Source organism: Ovis canadensis, chromosome 21 (genome assembly GCF_042477335.2).
Source record: "Ovis canadensis isolate MfBH-ARS-UI-01 breed Bighorn chromosome 21, ARS-UI_OviCan_v2, whole genome shotgun sequence".
NCBI classification, from domain to species: domain Eukaryota; kingdom Metazoa; phylum Chordata; class Mammalia; order Artiodactyla; family Bovidae; genus Ovis; species Ovis canadensis.
Window position 1 is genome coordinate 42,252,272 of NC_091265.1, and position 17,452 is coordinate 42,269,723.

The following is a 17,452-nucleotide window of genomic DNA, read 5'->3' on the forward strand; positions in this document are numbered from 1 at the left end:
AAAAAAATTAGTGTAGAGAAATACAGTTGATTTTTTTAATGTGAAATACTGCAATCTCACTGAATTCTCTGAAAGGCTTTGTTGTGCACACGTGTTCGGTCATGTTCGAGTCTTTGCAACCCTGTGGACTGTAGCCCACCAGCCTCCTCTGTCCACTTTATGCTGATGGATTTTTTATGTAAAAGGTTGTATCATCTTGAAATAATGATGGTTTCATTTCTTCTCTTCCATTTCTTACCCTCCTCCTGTTTCTTGTCTTAGCACTGGGTAGGTCCTCCAGGAGAATGTGAAACTAGTTGATTTGAAGAGGAATCCATGTCTTATCCTTGGCTTTCTTGAGAATGCACCTGAAGTTTTTTTTTTTCTTTTTAAAATCTTTAATTCTTACATGCATTCCCAAACATGAACCCCCCTCCCACCTCCCTCCCCATAACATCTTTCTGGGTCATCCCCATGCACCAGCCCCAAGCATGCTGCATCCTGCGTCAGACATAGACTGGCGATTCAATTCACATGATAGTATACATGTTAGAATGTCATTCTCCCAAATCATCCCACCCTCTCCCTCTCCCTCTGAGTCCAAAAGTCCATTATACACATCTGTGTCTCTTTCCCTGTCTTGCATACAGGGTCGTCATTGCCATCTTCCTAAATTCCATATATATGTGTTAGTATACTGTATTGGTGTTTTTCTTTCTGGCTTACTTCACTCTGTATAATCGGCTCCAGTTTCATCCATCTCATCAGAACTGATTCAAATGAATTCTTTTTAACGGCTGAGTAATACTCCATTGTGTATATGTACCACAACTTTCTTATCCATTCATCTGCTGATGGACATCTAGGTTGTTTCCATGTCCTGGCTATTATAAACAGTGCTGCGATGAACATTGGGGTACATGTGTCTCTTTCAATTCTGGTTTCCTCAGTGTGTATGCCTAGAAGTGGGATTGCTGGGTCATAAGGTAGTTCTATTTGCAATTTTTTAAGGAATCTCCACACTGTTCTCCATAGTGGCTGTACTAGTTTGCATTCCCACCAACAGTGTAGGAGGGTTCCCTTTTCTCCACACCCTCTCCAGCATTTATTGCTTGCAGATTTTTGGATCGCAGCCATTCTGACTGGTGTGAAGTGGTACCTCATTGTGGTTTTGATTTGCATTTCTCTGATAATGAGTGATGTTGAGCATCTTTTCATGTGTTTGTTAGCCATCCGTATGTCTTCTTTGGAGAAATGTCTATTTAGTTCTTTGGCCCATTTTTTGATTGGGTCGTTTATTTTTCTGGAATTGAGCTGCAGAAGTTGCTTGTATATTTTTGAGATTAGTTGTTTGTCAGTTGCTTCATTTGCTATTATTTTCTCCCATTCAGAAGGCTGTCTTTTCACCTTGCTTATATTTTCCTTTGTTGTGCAGAAGCTTTTAATTTTAATTAGATCCCACTTGTTTATTTTTGCTTTTATTTCCAGAATTCTGGGAGGTGGATCATAGAGGATCCTGCTGTGATTTATGTCTGAGAGGGTTTTGCCTATGTTCTCCTCTAGGAGTTTTATAGTTTCTGATCTTACATTTAGATCTTTAATCCATTTTGAGTTTATTTTTGTGTGCGGTGTTAGAAAGTGATCTGGTTTCATTCTTTTACAAGTGGTTGACCAGTTTTCCCAGCACCACTTGTTAAAGAGATTGTCTTTACTCCATTGTATATTCTTGCCTCCTTTGTCAAAGATAAGGTGTCCATATGTGTGTGGATTTATCTCTGGGCTTTCTATTTTGTTCCATTGATCTATATGTCTGTCTTTGTGCCAGTACCATACTGTCTTGATGACTGTGGCTTTGTAGTAGAGCCTGAAGTCAGGCAAGTTGATTCCTCCAGTTCCATTCTTCTTTCTCAAGATTGCTTTGGCTATTCGAGGTTTTTTGTATTTCCATACAAATCTTGAAATGATTTGTTCTAGTTCTGTGAAAAATGTGGCTGGTAGCTTGATAGGGATTGCATTGAATTTGTAAATTGCTTTGGGTAGTATACTCATTTTCACTATATTGATTCTTCCAATCCATGAACATGGTATATTTCTCCATCTATTAGTGTCCTCTTTGATTTCTTTCATCAGTGTTTTATAGTTTTCTATATATAGGTCTTTAGTTTCTTTAGGTAGATATATTCCTAAGTATTTTATTCTTTTCGTTGCACTGGTGAATGGAATTGTTTCCTTAATTTCTTTTTCTACTTTCTCATTATTCGTGTATAGGAATGCAAGGGATGAAGTTTTTTTTTTTACACATAATATTTGCTGTAGAGCAATGATTCTCAAACTGTTTGGCCTCAGGGTCCCATCATACTCTTAAAAATTATTGAAGACCTCAGAGAACTTTTATTTATGGAGACTCTATCAGGATTTATCACACTAGAATGAAAAATGTTAAAGAATATTGAAACACAATAATATATCATTCATGATATTAAGTTTTATGGTGACTGAGTTAATTTATGAAAAACTATTTGCAGAGTGTCTAATAAATGGTCAAATAAATAAAGATAATAATAAATCCATTATGTTAACATAAATAATATATTTTAATGAAAATAATCTCTTTCCAAAACAAAAAAAATAATAACAAATATAGTAAGTTTACATTGAAAATTTTTAAAAAATATCTGACGTAATCAAAGATAGCTGGGTTCTCACATTTGACCCTGCGCTCGATCTGTCATAATACATTATTTGGGTTGAAGAATGAACCCAAGTAAGGTGAAAAAAATTCAACCTTACACAGAAACATAGATGGAAAAGGGCAGAGCATTTTAACAGTTTTAAGATAATTCAGACTATTCTTTGATATGATACCAAAACTTGACAAATGGTAGTTTCTTAAAGGTCAGTTGAATGCAGAAATCTAAAAGTGTATCAATAAAACTTTCACACCCAGTACATTCATGAAAAATGAGAATGAAAAAGGAAAAGAATATTACTGTTGAATATTATTGTGAAAATAGTTCTGATATCATAGACTCCTCCTGAAAGGGTCATAAGAGATCCTCAGGTTTGCAGAGAATACACTGTGACAACTGCTGCTATAGATTATTGACTTAACATTTACCAAATCGAAAGGTACTCTTATTTTATTATACTTAAAAAAAAAATCATTAGTAAGTGTTGACCGTTCATGGCTAAGAGGCTGAGAGGGCTTTCTGTGCCCTGGAACTGACAGCTCAGCACTGGCTCAGGGAGCAGTGGAAGGAGCTCAGGGCACCCATGAGGTTCCCTGGGGCTGGTCTATCGGTTTTGAAGCTCAAGGGCTTTGGACATGAACTCAAAGGATTTAGTTTCTAGCAGGGACCATCCTGTGGAAATGACCAGGAAAGCAAGGTCCAGGCTGGAGGCGTCATCCCTAACTACACACCTTCCAGCAGCCTGGAGGCCGCCATCTTGGAGTGCCACAGCCCAGGGCCCCGCCTCAGTCCCTCCACTGCTGACAGGACAGCCGTCTTCCCGAAAGTGGCCAGAGGGAGGCAGATCAGGCCTCCCTCATCTCCTCAGGCTTGCACAACCAGCGAAATGACCTGTGGATGAGGACAGCCATTGCTGTCCGGTAAGTCACCCTTTGCAGATGTAGGAGAAATGACCTGCAGGGACTCTCCCCAGGCACCAGACCAGCTGTTCTCCTCACCCCTGACCCTCCCAGGGATGGCTCAGTATAAATACAGCCACCTCTCCGCAGCAGGCAGGGAGCAGCCTCTCTCCTCCACTGGGGATTAGGTGAGAAACCACTTCAAGGAGCCATTTCTTTGAAAACATTTGCTTTAAAACATAATTTTTTCTGATTTCTCTTTCTCCTATATGTGGTTAGTGCTGACGGAGTAGTGCATGGGAAATGCTCTTTGATTAACGACAGGCTGCTTTAGTAAGACACAGCTTGGACCCAACTGTCCTCTTCTTCCATCAAAACCATCTGGGTGACCGCTTAGACAGTCTTGGGTTCAGGGCTGGTGGGTTCAGAATTGAGGGCTTGAGGCTGCGAGTAAGGTCCAACTGCAGGGTGTCCTAGCAGGACCACTGAGAGTCTAGTGGAGATGAACAGCCAGGCTCTCCTCGACATACAAACCCCAGGTGGAGAGGGGTGCAGGGCTCGTCCGTGTCTCCTGACCCTCTCCTTTCCTTTCAGCACAATGAAGCTCTTCACAGGCCTCATTCTCTGCTCCTTGGTGCTGGAAGTCCACAGCCAGTGGCTGTCCTTCCTTGGGGAGGCGTATGAAGGTAAGGCCGCTGGAGGGGCGATGGCATCCTTGGGCCTCTAGGCTTCACCCTAAACACCCCTGAGGGTTGGAGCTGCCGTCCTAGGAGGTGTTCCTGTAAGTGGTAGAATATGACAGGTGTTGGGGGAGCTTTTTCCAGACAGTTTGAAAAGCACAGGATTTATGTCCATCAGGTAATAGAGAAAGAACAAGCATCATTCCCAGCTAAAATAGCAGTTTGAATGGAAGACACAGAACAAGTCTGAAATGGAACGAACTTTCCATCAGACCAATTGCATGAAGTAGGGTGAAAGCGGCCCATCTGTTCTCCTCTCCCGTCTTTCCAGCCCTGCTCCTCCCTCCCTCCCTTCCTCTCTTCCTACCTTCCATTTCCTGGTTGGATAATTCAGAGACCTTCAGAGCACCTTGTTGGTCCTTCCTGTACTCAGTGATGCTCTCCCTGCTTTAGTCTGTTTCCTATCTTTTCCTAGCCTTTTTGGTTTGGTTCGGTTCGGTTCAGTCACTTAGTCATATCCGACTCTTTGTGACCCCATGAATCGCAACACGCCAGGCCTCCCTGTCCATCACGAACTCCTGGAGTTCACCCAGACTCGCGTCCATCGAGTCAGTGATGCCATCCAGCCATCTCATCTTCGGTCGTCCCCTTCTCCTCCTGCCCCCAATCTCTCCCAGCATCAAAGTTTTTTCCAATGAGTCAACTCTTAGCATGAGGTGGCCAAAGTACTGGAGTTTCAACTTTAGTATCATTCCTTCCAAAGAAATCCCAGGGCTGATCTCCTTCAGAATGGACTGGTTGGATCTCCTTGCAGTCCAAGGGACTCTCAAGAGTCTTCTCCAGCACCACAGTTCGAAAGCATCAATTCTTCGGCGCTTAGCCTTCTTCACAGTCCAACTCTCTCATTCATACATGACCACTGGAAAAACCATACCCTTGACTAGATGGACATTAGTCAGCAAAGTAATGTCTCTGCTTTTGAATATACTATCTAGGTTGGTCATAACTTTTCTTCAAAGGAGTAGGTGTCTTTTAATTTCATGGCTGCAATCACCATCTGCAGTGATTTTGGAGCCCCCAAATAAAGTCTGACACTGTTTCCACTGTTCCTCCATCTATTTCCCATGGAGTGATGGGACTGGATGCCATCATCTTCGTTTTTCTGAATGTTGAGCTTTAAGCCAACTTTTTCACTCTCCTCTTTCACTTCCATCAAGAGGCTTTTTAGTTCCTCTTCACTTTCTGACATAAGGGTGGTGTCATCTGCATATCTGAGGTTATTGATATTTCTCCTGGCAATCTTGATTCCAGCTTGTGTTTCTTCCAGTCCAGCGTTTCTCATGATGTACTCTGCATAGAAGTTAAATAAACAGAGTGACAATATACAGTCTTGATGTACTTTTCCTATTTGGAATCAGTCTGTTGTTCCATGTCCAGTTCTAACTGTTGCTTCCTGACCTGCATACAGATTTCTCAAGAGGCAGGTTAGGTGGTCTGGTATTCCCATCTCTTTCAGAATTTTCCACAGTTGATTGTGATCCACACAGTCAAAGGCTTTGGCATAGTCAATAAAGCAGAAATAGATGTTTTTCTAGAACTCTCTTGCTTTTTCCATGATCCAGCAGATGTTGGCAATTTGATGTCTGGTTCCTCTGCCTTTTCTAAAAGCAGCTTGAACATCAGGAAGTTCACGGTTCACGTATTGCTGAAGCCTGGCTTGGAGAATTTTGAGCATTACTTTACTAGCATGTGAGATGAGTGCAACTGTGCGATAGTTTGAGCATACTTTGGCATTGGCTTTCTTTGGAATTGGAATGAAAACTGACGTTTTCCAGTCCTGTGGCCACTGCTGAGTTTTCCAAATTTGCTGGCATATTGAGTGCAGCACTTTCACAGCATTTTTCAGGATTTGAAACAGCTCAACTGGAATTCCATCACGTCCACTAGCTTTGTTCTTAGTGATGGTTTCTAAGGCCCACTTGACTTCACATTCCAAGATGTCTGGCTCTAGATGAGTGATCACACCATCGTGATTATCCGGGTCGTGAAGATCCTTTTTGTACTAATGAAAAAAAAAAAAAAGGTGTGTGTGTGTGTAAACCTAATAACAAATTTCAAGCCTCCGCAACGAACTCGGCTCTTACGTGCAATTTAGAGGGACCCACTGTCTTGCTCTGCCCAGGGCTGGGGAGTTTTCCAGGATACTAGTAGCACTAGCTGGGGCAGTTCCATGAAGACAGGGGCAGTCTGGTCAAGCTGGGACAGTTGGTCACCTACCTACCTGCAGAAAACCTCTGTGAGGGGGCATGAAGGGGAGAAAACCGAGGCTTAGAGCAGCGAGTCCGTCACTCATGGACTGAGCGCCCGTCCGCAGGTGGCAGGACCGAGGTGGGAACCCAGCTGAGCCTGAGGCCCAGGCTCTCACCGAGTAGACTTCTCCCAGCACCACTTCCTCAAGCAGGGGGCTGAGCAATCTTGGCTGCAGTTTGGAGTCACCTGGGCGGCCATGAAAACTATTGCTGCCTGAGCCCAGCCCAGAGATGGGGAGCTGATTGGCTTGGGTTGTGAGGGCTCAGGGGACTTTCAGTGTCTCCCCAGATTATTGGAAAGTGCAGCCAGGCTGAGGAAAAGACCCACTGCCTCAAGCAGCCCACATCATCAGTACTGTCGACTAGAGAGTTCGCCGGACTCCATTCACTCACCTAACAGGCAGGGGAATCAAGTCACAAGTGATCCTTTCATGAGGCAGGGATACATTTCTTAGGCGTCATAGCAGAGCAGCTGTATGTCTGCCCCTTTCTCAGAAACTGTCCCACATGTTACCTCCTCACTCACCCACTTCCCCCGGAGCTTATCATGTGCAGCTTCCTCTACAACAGTGGTTCTGGACCCGGGGCAACTGTGTCCTGGGGACGTTTGGTGATGTTTGGGGGCATTTTCGGTTGTCATACTGGGGAACAGTTTGAGAGGTCAAGGATGCTGCTAGACATGTTATAATATCCAGGATGGCCCTGAACAGCGACAATGTACCTGGTCTCAAATTTCAATAGAATGCTGCTGAGGAATCCTCTCCTATAATAACTCCCTCTGTCCTTAAACATATCAGGTAGAGCCCTCATTGAGATGCAGCACAGAGACAGCATCACAGGGGTCAGACGAACAGCTCCCACAGCTGTAGCCCCTCCCCACCCCACCCCAGTGACTCTCATTCCAGTACCAGGAGCAGGCAACTGGGCATAAGGAGTGCTCTTCTCACCCTACAGCATCTGTGGGGCTATGACCACAGGCTGAAACCGAGTCAGTGGAAGATTTCTCATTCCTTGATTCTTCTGTAAGCTGTGTCACAGTTTTCTCTCCCCTAATAATCCTTACTCCATGTGCTTTGCTTTCCAGGGGCTAAAGACATGTGGAGAGCCTACTCTGACATGAGAGAAGCCAACTACAAGGGTGCAGACAAATACTTCCACGCCCGCGGAAACTATGACGCTGCCCAGAGGGGACCGGGGGGTATCTGGGCTGCTAAAGTGATCAGGTACCAGGGCCCCTGGGGATGCAGGGATGGGTGAGCAGAGCTTGGCTGCCTAGGACAACCTGGACGGGCCAAGCCCTGGAGAAGTTTCCTATAGGCTGTGGGCCCTCCTCCTCTTACCCACCCTCCTGCTCTGTGCCCAGTGTGAGGTCTGAGTGGCTGAAGACCAGAGCAAGGCTAGTGAGACAGGTGACTCTCCACCCTCCCCCTATGGGTGCTATTCACCCACACAGGGCTGAGGTGGGCTGAGCCCAGGGAGCCTCAGGGTTGTAGCCCCTCTTTCCTTGGCTCCTCTCAGAGTCATCGATCCCTGGGAAAGAGGAGAGATGGGGAGGGTGGGGCTGTCGCTCATAGTTCTGTATTAATCCCCTCCCTGCCCTCCTCCTTTCCAGTGATGCCAGAGAAAATATTCAGAGAATCACAGACCCTCTGCTTAAGGGTACGACCAGTGGCCAGGGTCGGGAGGACTCGAGGGCCGATCAGCTTGCGAACGAATGGGGCCGGAGTGGCAAAGACCCCAACCACTTCAGACCTGCTGGCCTGCCTGACAAGTACTGAGCTGCCTCTATCTCTGTTCAGGGGATGGCAAAGTGAGTCCCCAAGTGAGGGACAATGACCTAGAGAGTTCTGTGTCCTCAGAAGGCAGCAGATCTAATAAATGCTTAAGAGATGGAATCCTGAGACTGTGTGTCATTCTTTGGTATAAGGACAGCCTGTTAGTTCCAGGACTGATGGCAGGACACCGATGTGAAGGCTGAGTCTGTGCCTGTGTGTTAGGTTCTGGACACAATGTCAGCATCATTCAGGACAGACCCCTCTCCAGCCTCCCCTAATCAGACCCGCTCCCTCTCCAGGCCCCTCTGGGGACCCTGGGGCCCTTTCCAGGCCGTTTGCTGTCAGGCCTTCTCACTCCCTGCAGTTGTGTCTTGTCCCCCCACTGTCGCGGGGTCTAGTCCCCTAGCCTGTCCTCGGAGCTCTCTGTGTGGGGCATGGACACGGCCCAGGAGGACTGGAGGGTGGAATCCTGCTCCAGAGACTGCCACCTTGATCCCTGTTCATTACTCAGCAGCTCTTAGAAATCCATCTATGAACCAGTTTCTTTCTGTGCCATCCAGAATTGCCTCCAACACTATTTCCTGATGGTCTATATTTTTTGGTCTTATTTGAAGCCTAAATGTAGACATAGAGCCTCCTCGCTTATGAATGTTTCTTCATAGCCTCTTATTTTAACTAGCTCACTTGCAGAAATATTAGTGGGCAGTGAGCAGGACAGAGAGTCTACTTGTGTATGTGAGTGTTAAGAAAGCAGTTAGTGATTTATAAAGGGAAATTTTCATACGAGGTGTTATTTAACTGGTATTGGATTAACTACTAAGAGATTAAGAAATATAGAAAGCTGAGGTTTTGATCTTTTTGGGAAGCCTGTAGCCCATGGGAAGGCTGATAAAGATTGCTGGGTGTCCCAATCCAAAGCTGACAAGCAAGACGTCCCCCCTGTACCCATGACGCTTGGTATGGAACCACTCAGGGGTGCAGTTGAACTGACTGGGCATGCAGCTGGGGTTTCCTGCAAACTCACCTGAAGGCAGCGCACATGGGGCAGGGCTAGAAGGCCTCTGAGTTCCCTGGAAGCCAGCCATGGAATGGCCAGTGCTACGGACTGAATGTGTCCCCCCTCCCCAATTTCTATGCTGAAGCCAACTCCTAATGGAGCTGTTCAGATGAAAGAAGTAAATAAGGTTAAATGAGGTCGTAAGTGTGGAAGCCTGGGCTGGAAGGATTAGAGTCCTTATAATGTTACAGACATCAGAGAGCTAGCTTTCTCTTTGTCCTGTAAAGACACAACGAGATGGTGTCCATCCGCTGGCCAAGAAGAGAGCTCCCACCAGGGACCAAGTTGGTTTGCAATTTGGTCCCGGACTTTCCAGCCTGCAGACGTGTGAGGAATGAAGTTCTCTGGTTGAAGCCAGCTAGTCTGTAGTATTCATGTATTGTTAGGGAGACAGAATGTTGCTGAACACCTTGGGAATCCAGCTGTGAGGCCACAGCAATTGCCAGGGAACTTCAGCGGCTGGGAATAACATAAAAACTCCAGAGTGCCAGTGGGTGTCGTGTGCGTGAGAAGAGCATCCCGGGAGCTGGATGGAAGGAAGGACACGGGACCTGGGAGAGATGGCGGTACATCCTGTTGTCCCTCCAGAGCCCTCTACTGACAGCTTAACATCAGGCCCAGTTGACACGAGAGAAATGCTGCCTCAAACTGGAAACAACCCAAATGCCCATCAGGTGAAGAGTGGGTAAACAAACTGGGACATATTTGGACAACGGACTTCTTTTCAGCAATAAAGGGGATGGAATAAACATGACTGTTTCTCAAATTATTATATTGAGAAGAAGACTTACACAAGAGTATATACTTTATACGAAGTTCATGAACAGGTAAAAAAAACCTGATATTTAATGATAAAGAACAGTAGTTGCCTCTGGAGGCAGAGGGAATGGCCTGGGAGGGGCTGAGAGGGAATTTCCGAAATGATGGAAACCTTCAAAATCTCTTGAGGATGTGGGTTACGTAGGTGTATTGATTTGCTAAACTCATTGACAGGTAAATTAAGATGTGTGAAATTCATTGTATGGAAGTTATACTTTTCTCTTAGTCCATTCAATCTGCTATAACAAAATATCATTAATGGAGTGCCTTATAATCAACAGAAATTTATTCCTCACAGTTCATGAGGATGTGAAGTCCAAGATCGAGGTGCTAGAAGATTGTGTCTGGTGAGACTCTACTTCCTTGTTGATAGATGGTTGTCTTATTCCTGTCTTCTCACATGGCAGGAAGGCAAGGGCGCTCTCTAGGGTCTGTGTTATGAGGGCGCTAATCCCACTCATTAGGGCTCCAGTCTGATGACCTAGTTACCTCCTAAAGACTCCACCTTCAAATGCCATCACATTCGGAGTTAGGGTTAAACCTGTGGGTTTTAGGGGGACAGAAACATTCAGTCTATAACAACAACTTAATCATAACAATTATTAAATAGAAAATGCATCCCCAATAAATAAGTATGTCATATATTTTAATAATTAAAAATATGGATGTATAACTAAATTAGTAAAATATATATTTTGAAGCATTTAGGAATATAAATCTTATATGGCCTTGCCCTAAAGGGACATGTTGTCTATCTATAATCAGTGGAAAATTGCAATGAGGGAGGAGAGGGAGCATCCCGTCAAATCAGGTTAAAGGCACAGAGCAGGCAGAAGTCTTGTACTTGTGGCTTTAAGAGGGCAAGGAAAGGAAACTGCACGGAGAACTCTTCCATGAAGCATACATTTTGTAGTTGATTTTTCTGATGAAATTGTTAAAGTAATAAACTTAAAGTTAAGTGGTCCAAATCTGTTAAATAGAGATTTATCACAGGCTTGAACTAAAAATTCACTGACTTATTTATTTACTAAATCCTTTATTCAATAATTATTTAACAAATATTTGCTGTGTTTATGACAGGCCCTGGGTGAAGCTAGAATATTTCTTGTCAAAATTAGGGATGACTCCCTTTTTGGGGAGTAGACTGAATTTTAATTCTTTTAGTTGTTTTGAGATGGAAATTGTAGAACATTTAGGGAAAGAGTTGTTAGAAACATTTAACTTGTCCTCTTGGTTGAATGCAGTGACGAAACATATTTATGCTTTCCCTGTACTGCTTTCAACCTTCTGCTTGAAGTGGATTTCTTCAAAAGTGGAAGCAGTCCTGGACCCCAGGATTGGCAAAGTTCCCCTGGGGATGGCGTGAAGTCCCCTGGATAAGGTAATCCTTCAGACACTGCACTTTGTTTAACAGGCATTGTCTCACTTAATCATTATCAGGATGATTGCTGTCTTAAGAAAATTGACCACACCGATAGGGCGAAAACACGTATATACACGTAGGTATACAAAACCACGTCTCTATGACCTCAAAGCAGACGCTATCCTCTGCCCTGTGATTATATCACCAAAAGGCCGTGTGAGCAAAAGTCACGGAAGGGGACAACACCCATGTAAGAAGACTGTGATGACCCAGACCATTCCGAAATACAGATTGCAGTTACCCCTGTAGGCAAAGGTGAGGTGCAAAGGTGAGATGGAATAGTTAGTAGGAGAAGGTATATGTTCACAGCAACAGCAGCCATGTGACCAACTGGAAAGGATTGTCTATTGTGAGTATTTCTGTAATGTGAATGTTTATATATATATATACGTCTCACAAATATTTTTCTTCTTCTCTCCTATTCCTTTATCATCATACAGAATATGTACTAACAGCAGTTAACTGTATAGCTCAGTGTTTAAGTTATAGGATTTAAAAAAGGGAGTATAACTCACTAGAAAAAGAATAAGCTTAATATATTAGAAAAGCAAAAAAAGATTTTATCCTCTTTGTGGAAAAAGGTTGGTATGTTTCAGGTGTATATGGAATAAGTACATTATGCGTGGGAAGCTTGACTTTGCTATTGGCTTTATTCGGAATTAGCTATGGGTGGTTACTGGTGCTAAGTGGAGAAGGCAATGGCACCCCACTCCAGCACTCTTGCCTGGAAAATCCCATGGACGGAGGAGCCTGGTGGGCCACAGTCCATGGGGTCGCTAAGAGTCGGACATGACTGAGCGACTTCACTTTCACTTTTCACTTTCATGCATTGGAGAAGGAAATGGCAACCCACTCCCGTGTCCTTGCCTGGAGAATCCCAGGGACAGGGGAGCCTCATGGGCTGCCGTCTATGGGATCGCACAGAGTTGGACACGACTGAAGCGACTTAGCAGCAGCAGCAGCAGCAACTGGTGCTAAGTTGACAGGGCGTGGCCTGTGATGGGTCTGAAGTTGACGTGTCAGTTTGGTTAGCTGAACTGTGTTTCCCACAACTCCTTTCTCTTAATGCTCCTACTTAAAGTGGGCATCAAGAGCCAGTTGGCACAAGATGCAGTGGTTGGAAAGGAAGCCGCAGTCCTACTGTGCCTATGTGTGGAAGGTCGGTGCTGGGGGAACAGGACGTTCATGCATGTGTGGCTTCTCTCTTGGTTCATCTCTTTGGCACAAGGCAGCAGCTGGGCCTACAACTGCTCCACCTTCCCCTGACACTCCTGCGGCTTCTCTGACTCCTGGACCAGGTGTGTGGTTAGCTCCATAGGAAGGGAGCCAAGCTCTGCAGACTTCAGCAAAACTGCAGGTGCTGAGAGAGACTGACATAAGTTCTGGTTGGTTCTCATGGGCTTAATCTCATGCTCCTGAGTCCCAGCTTGTCCTGTGGGCTTCAAGCTCTAGCATCAGACAAGCAGGCAACAGCCTTGCAGAGACAGTCTAACCAGAACCTATAACTGTGCCTGATCAAATATATGAACATATTTACACAGTGATATAGAGAATCTTCTGTAAGCGCTACTTCTCTGACTGAACCCTGGTTAATACAGGATCACTGCATGAAACTACTGACACCTCCCTGGTTTCCCGAGGAAGGCTTCCTCCGCTTTTCTTCACCTCAGCTGTGTCGTCCAAAGCTCTCAAAAGAGCCAACTTGAGGACCAGCCGCCCTTGCCTCTGATGCTTAAAGGAGCCAACAAAAAAGCAAATGATGGGGTTGGCATTGCTGTTAACAGGACCACCCCTGTCTTAAAATAATGTAAGGACATGTTGAAATCCTCCTGAAACTGGTACAGCAGAAAATTTTGGATGCCCAAAATGCAGGCTGCCGAGGAGGAAGACCAGCACCGTGAGCAGGATGACCACGCAGAGCCTGGTCAGCTGCACCTGCTGGGACTCACAGAGGATCCTGACCAGCAGGGCCAGGTTGGAGCTAGCAAGAACCACCAATAAGAACATCAGTTACCCAGCAATGATGAAATCAAATACTGGACACCAATCACAGTCAAAATCCCTAAAAGGAAACCATAATATTTCTCTTCCAGAAGATTCAGCAGCAGACACAGGGCCCAGGGCTGGCACATTTGAGAGCTGATGTGTGTCTTGGGCACCAGCAGTGGTACCAGATGGGGCCCAGGATGGATAGGCAGCACTTGGGGCTAATGGTGCTGAGCAAGGTCAGGCCCTCGAGGTAGGCAAAGGTCAGCACAGCGGTGAAGCAGTTGGTGATGGAGCTGGAGACAGAGTGGAAGGAAGTGAGGAGTGCCTCCAGGAAATGTGTAGTCTGGAAGGTGAGGGAGAGGAAACCAGCCCCGCCTGGTTGAGGATGTAGAGGAGAAGGCTTTCCTGTGCACACAGAAGCCCAGGAGCCAGGGCAAATGGTGTTTCATGCCAGGACCAGGGCAGATATGAGGGCAGCAAGGTCAGGGTTGGGATCTGCATGTGTAGGGTTTGATGAAGGGCCTGGTCACTTCCATTCGTTGGTGTGGTTTTGGTCCCCTAGGCTGGGATGACTGGATCCAAGCTCAGAAACCCTCCGCTGTGCCCCTGGGAACACAAACAAGATGTGAGCACCTGCTATGTGATCATTTGCTCTCAAGGCCACCCTGCTAGGTGGGAGTGACCACCCCTGTGTCACAGAGGAGAGAACCAGAGGTTTGCAGAGATTAAGGTACTTACTGAAATCTGGATAACCATGGAAACCTGGAACCTGGATTCAAACCCAGTTCTCTCTGAGTCAAATGCCTGGGCTCTCTCTATTATAACACGAATCCTCTACTGACATGGGGGTGTTATGGAGGCCCACCCCCACCAGAGCTCACTGCCCAGAGGTTATGCCAAGACCCCAGAATTTCCTGAAGAGGAAAAGTAAATGTCTGGGATAGAATCTGAGAGCCCAGGAGAGGGCGCTGGGCCAGATCATTACTTCTGAACTGGGCCAGAAATTTCCTCCCAGGTGCATGAAGTCAGGAGGACATAGAAATGACTGCCGGCCACCATCATGACTAACAGCAGCCCATCCACTGGGGAGAAAGAAGACTGTGCTTTAGGGACAAGAGACGCTTGTGATCTCTTGCTAGGAGAGGTGCGAGGGTGGCCAGGCCAGCTGGGTTAGCAGTGGCTCAGTGTGTTAGCTCCATGAAGACAGGAGAGCTTTTTATATCCCCACAGTGTGTTCTCAATAAGTGTTCATTCCATGTGTGAATGAATGAATGAATGGAGCCCAGTGAAGTTGAGGATTTGGAATATAAGTTAGTACAGATGTACAATTAAAGGCCTTAGGACACATATTTGTAACACGATGAAGATCTCATTCTTGTGGAGAGCTGTGTGTGTTTAGAATGACATTCTGCCCAAATAAGCTACACGGATCACTGAGGTGCCTTTGAAGTGAGGACTCCACAAGGCTTTGCTGAGCACCTAGAATCATTTCAGTGCATAATTTAGGGGTAGGATTTAGGGCTGAGCTGCATACAGTGGAGGAAGAGTAAACGAGGTGAGGTCAGAGGGCCACTGAAAAGAGGAATGTGAAGTGTGGGGATGTCTGGGGGCACTGTGAAGTGGGGTGCAGGGTGTGAGCAGCAGAAACCCACTCCATTTTCTCTCCTGTGGGATCACTGGGAGAGTTTGGTTTGCTGAGTGAGCTTTTGTGCAGGATGAGTCTGTGAGTCTATGAGGGGAAGTAAAAAAGCTGCAGGGCTTGGAATGTAGAGACACTGCTGCAGAATTCACCCCGAGAAAGAGCACTAGCTCACCTCTGGGAGTAGGAGAGCTGATTGAGAGTTTATCAGGTATGGTGTCCTTTACTCCTCTGAAGAGCCTTATTGAGGTAAGAACTAGTATCGCTCCCGTTTTACAGAGGATGGAATGGAGCACAGTAAAGAAGAGTGTTTTGCTCCTGGTCTCACACAGGGTGAATCTGAACCCAATAGGTCTCCTTAGGGTCTACACTTTTGATCAGCCCTCCAGACCCACCACAGCTGTGGTGCTGATTACATGTGGATGTGGGGAAAAGCAGAGAAGTGACTCCCAAAGTAAACCCAAGATGGCACTCAATATTGTGGCCTAAAAAAACCTAAGCCAAAACTAAAAATGACTCATATAAGCAAACTCCAAAACACAGAGGTAGAGAAGCCAGTCAAACAGAGAACACGTGTTTATTTAGGAACAGACAGCAGAATGCAGAAGCCCTTTCTTGCTTCACAAAGGCTCTGGAATCCAGAGGACTTACGGGGGCAGGAGACCTCCAAGCGGGAAGAGGACATGTCCTCTGCTATGGCCCAGAGAGAAATCAAGGGCAGAATCATCCGTGTTTCCCTCTCTTAGAGAAGCAAGATCCCACAGCCCTGATCGACCATGGAAGGATGTTGGGGGGAAGCCAGAACCTCTGCCATCCCTGCGTAGGGCACTTAATGGTTTGTGAATCTATTTTCTTTGGTGTGAGATATATATGTGTATAGAGTCCAAACCGGAAGCTCCATAAGGACTAAGTCTTGCCCATTGTTGGTCAGTATTGTATCCCTGGCATCTAGCATGTTCCTTAAAGATCGTCTGTTGTCATAGCCTCATTTCATAGAGGAAGAAGCTGAGACCTAAGGGGTCAAAGGATGTTCCTGGTATGTCACTGCGAAGGGCAGGCCCACACCACCCCATCTCCTGCAGCCCTGTCCTGGGCTTTCCTACTGTTCCCTGCTCCGTCATTCATTACTTGTGAGGAACGCCCGAGAAAAATCTTCACGTAAGGATTTTCTTCAAATACGCCCCCAATACCTGTTCTCCTCTTTTGTCACACACTGCCTGGCCAACTGCTCCTTCCTTGGTCCCTTTAAACCTCGAGGTGGAAATGTTTCACAACTGCTTGCCTTAGGGGGCTTCTCCATGCATTGTTACTTTCCCTAACCCCTGCCTGTCTCTGCAATTAGCCCCCTCATGCAACACTCCTCAATTATTCCAGTTTGGGCTGTTTCCTCCTGGGACTCTGCCAGACCCACAACCGAAGAAAACTTTGAAAAGCCAAGAAACAACGGAATCTGGGTACCAGCAGCCTGGCACCAGGAAGCAATGCCTGCGTGTGACCTTGTTCCCTAAATTAACATAAGAGGAAGCATTCTCTCCCAGACAGCAGATCTGATGGTTGGAATGAAGGGGAGAGTGGGGAGATGGATCAGAAGGGAGAAAGGTCCTGGTTGACCCCATATGGATCTCCCACTGTGGGAGCTGCCAGCATGTAGAGATGCTAGTAGAAAGCTCCATGTCTCCTGCTTTTAGACGAAGGAAACACCGTGACCCTCAGCATGTAGCACTGCAATGTGAAACAGACATGGAAACTTAGAGCAAAACCCATGACTGGCTTTGGAAATAAGAAAGTTCTTGGGATACATCCTTATCTTTCTTCCATTCTTCTGGCCAGAGGGGGAGAGCTGACTTCCACCTGTGCTGAAGGGGGGAGAGCCTCTCAGGGATTGAGCGATGCCAGAGGACGCATCTTTGTCCTCTAAACTGGAAGATGTGTTCAGGAGCTGGAGTGGAGACCAAGCAAGATTTATCAAGATGCTGGACAGACTTGTGATTTCCTGTAGAGGGCTTGTGAGCCATTCAGAGACCAGAGCTGTTTGAGATGTGATCCCTCATTGAGACATTTCTCCTCATTTGTCCCGCTTCCACTCACCTCATCCTGTCCCACCTGGTCCACTTTCCAGTGAGTCATTGCTGTTCTGGAACTTGTCATTGACAACTATGAGCCTGGGTAGCAATGTCAGTCAGTGTGAACATG

At 46.0% G+C, this 17,452-nt stretch overlaps 1 protein-coding gene and 1 pseudogene across 1 annotated transcript; one reads left to right on the forward strand and one right to left on the reverse strand.

Annotated features, from left to right (window-relative positions):
• Positions 1–3,688: 3,688 nt before the first annotated feature.
• On the forward strand, positions 3,689–8,452 carry LOC138426494 (serum amyloid A protein). The gene is made up of 4 exons (XM_069565083.1): positions 3,689–3,756; positions 4,163–4,254; positions 7,642–7,780; positions 8,170–8,452. Exons 2-4 carry the CDS (start codon positions 4,167–4,169, stop codon positions 8,333–8,335), a joined length of 393 nt encoding a protein of 130 aa, XP_069421184.1. The 5' UTR covers positions 3,689–3,756; positions 4,163–4,166; the 3' UTR covers positions 8,336–8,452.
• A 4,745-nt stretch (positions 8,453–13,197) lies between these two features.
• On the reverse strand, positions 13,198–17,386 carry LOC138427282 (mas-related G-protein coupled receptor member X2-like; annotated as a pseudogene).
• Between the last annotated feature and the right edge of the window lie 66 nt (positions 17,387–17,452).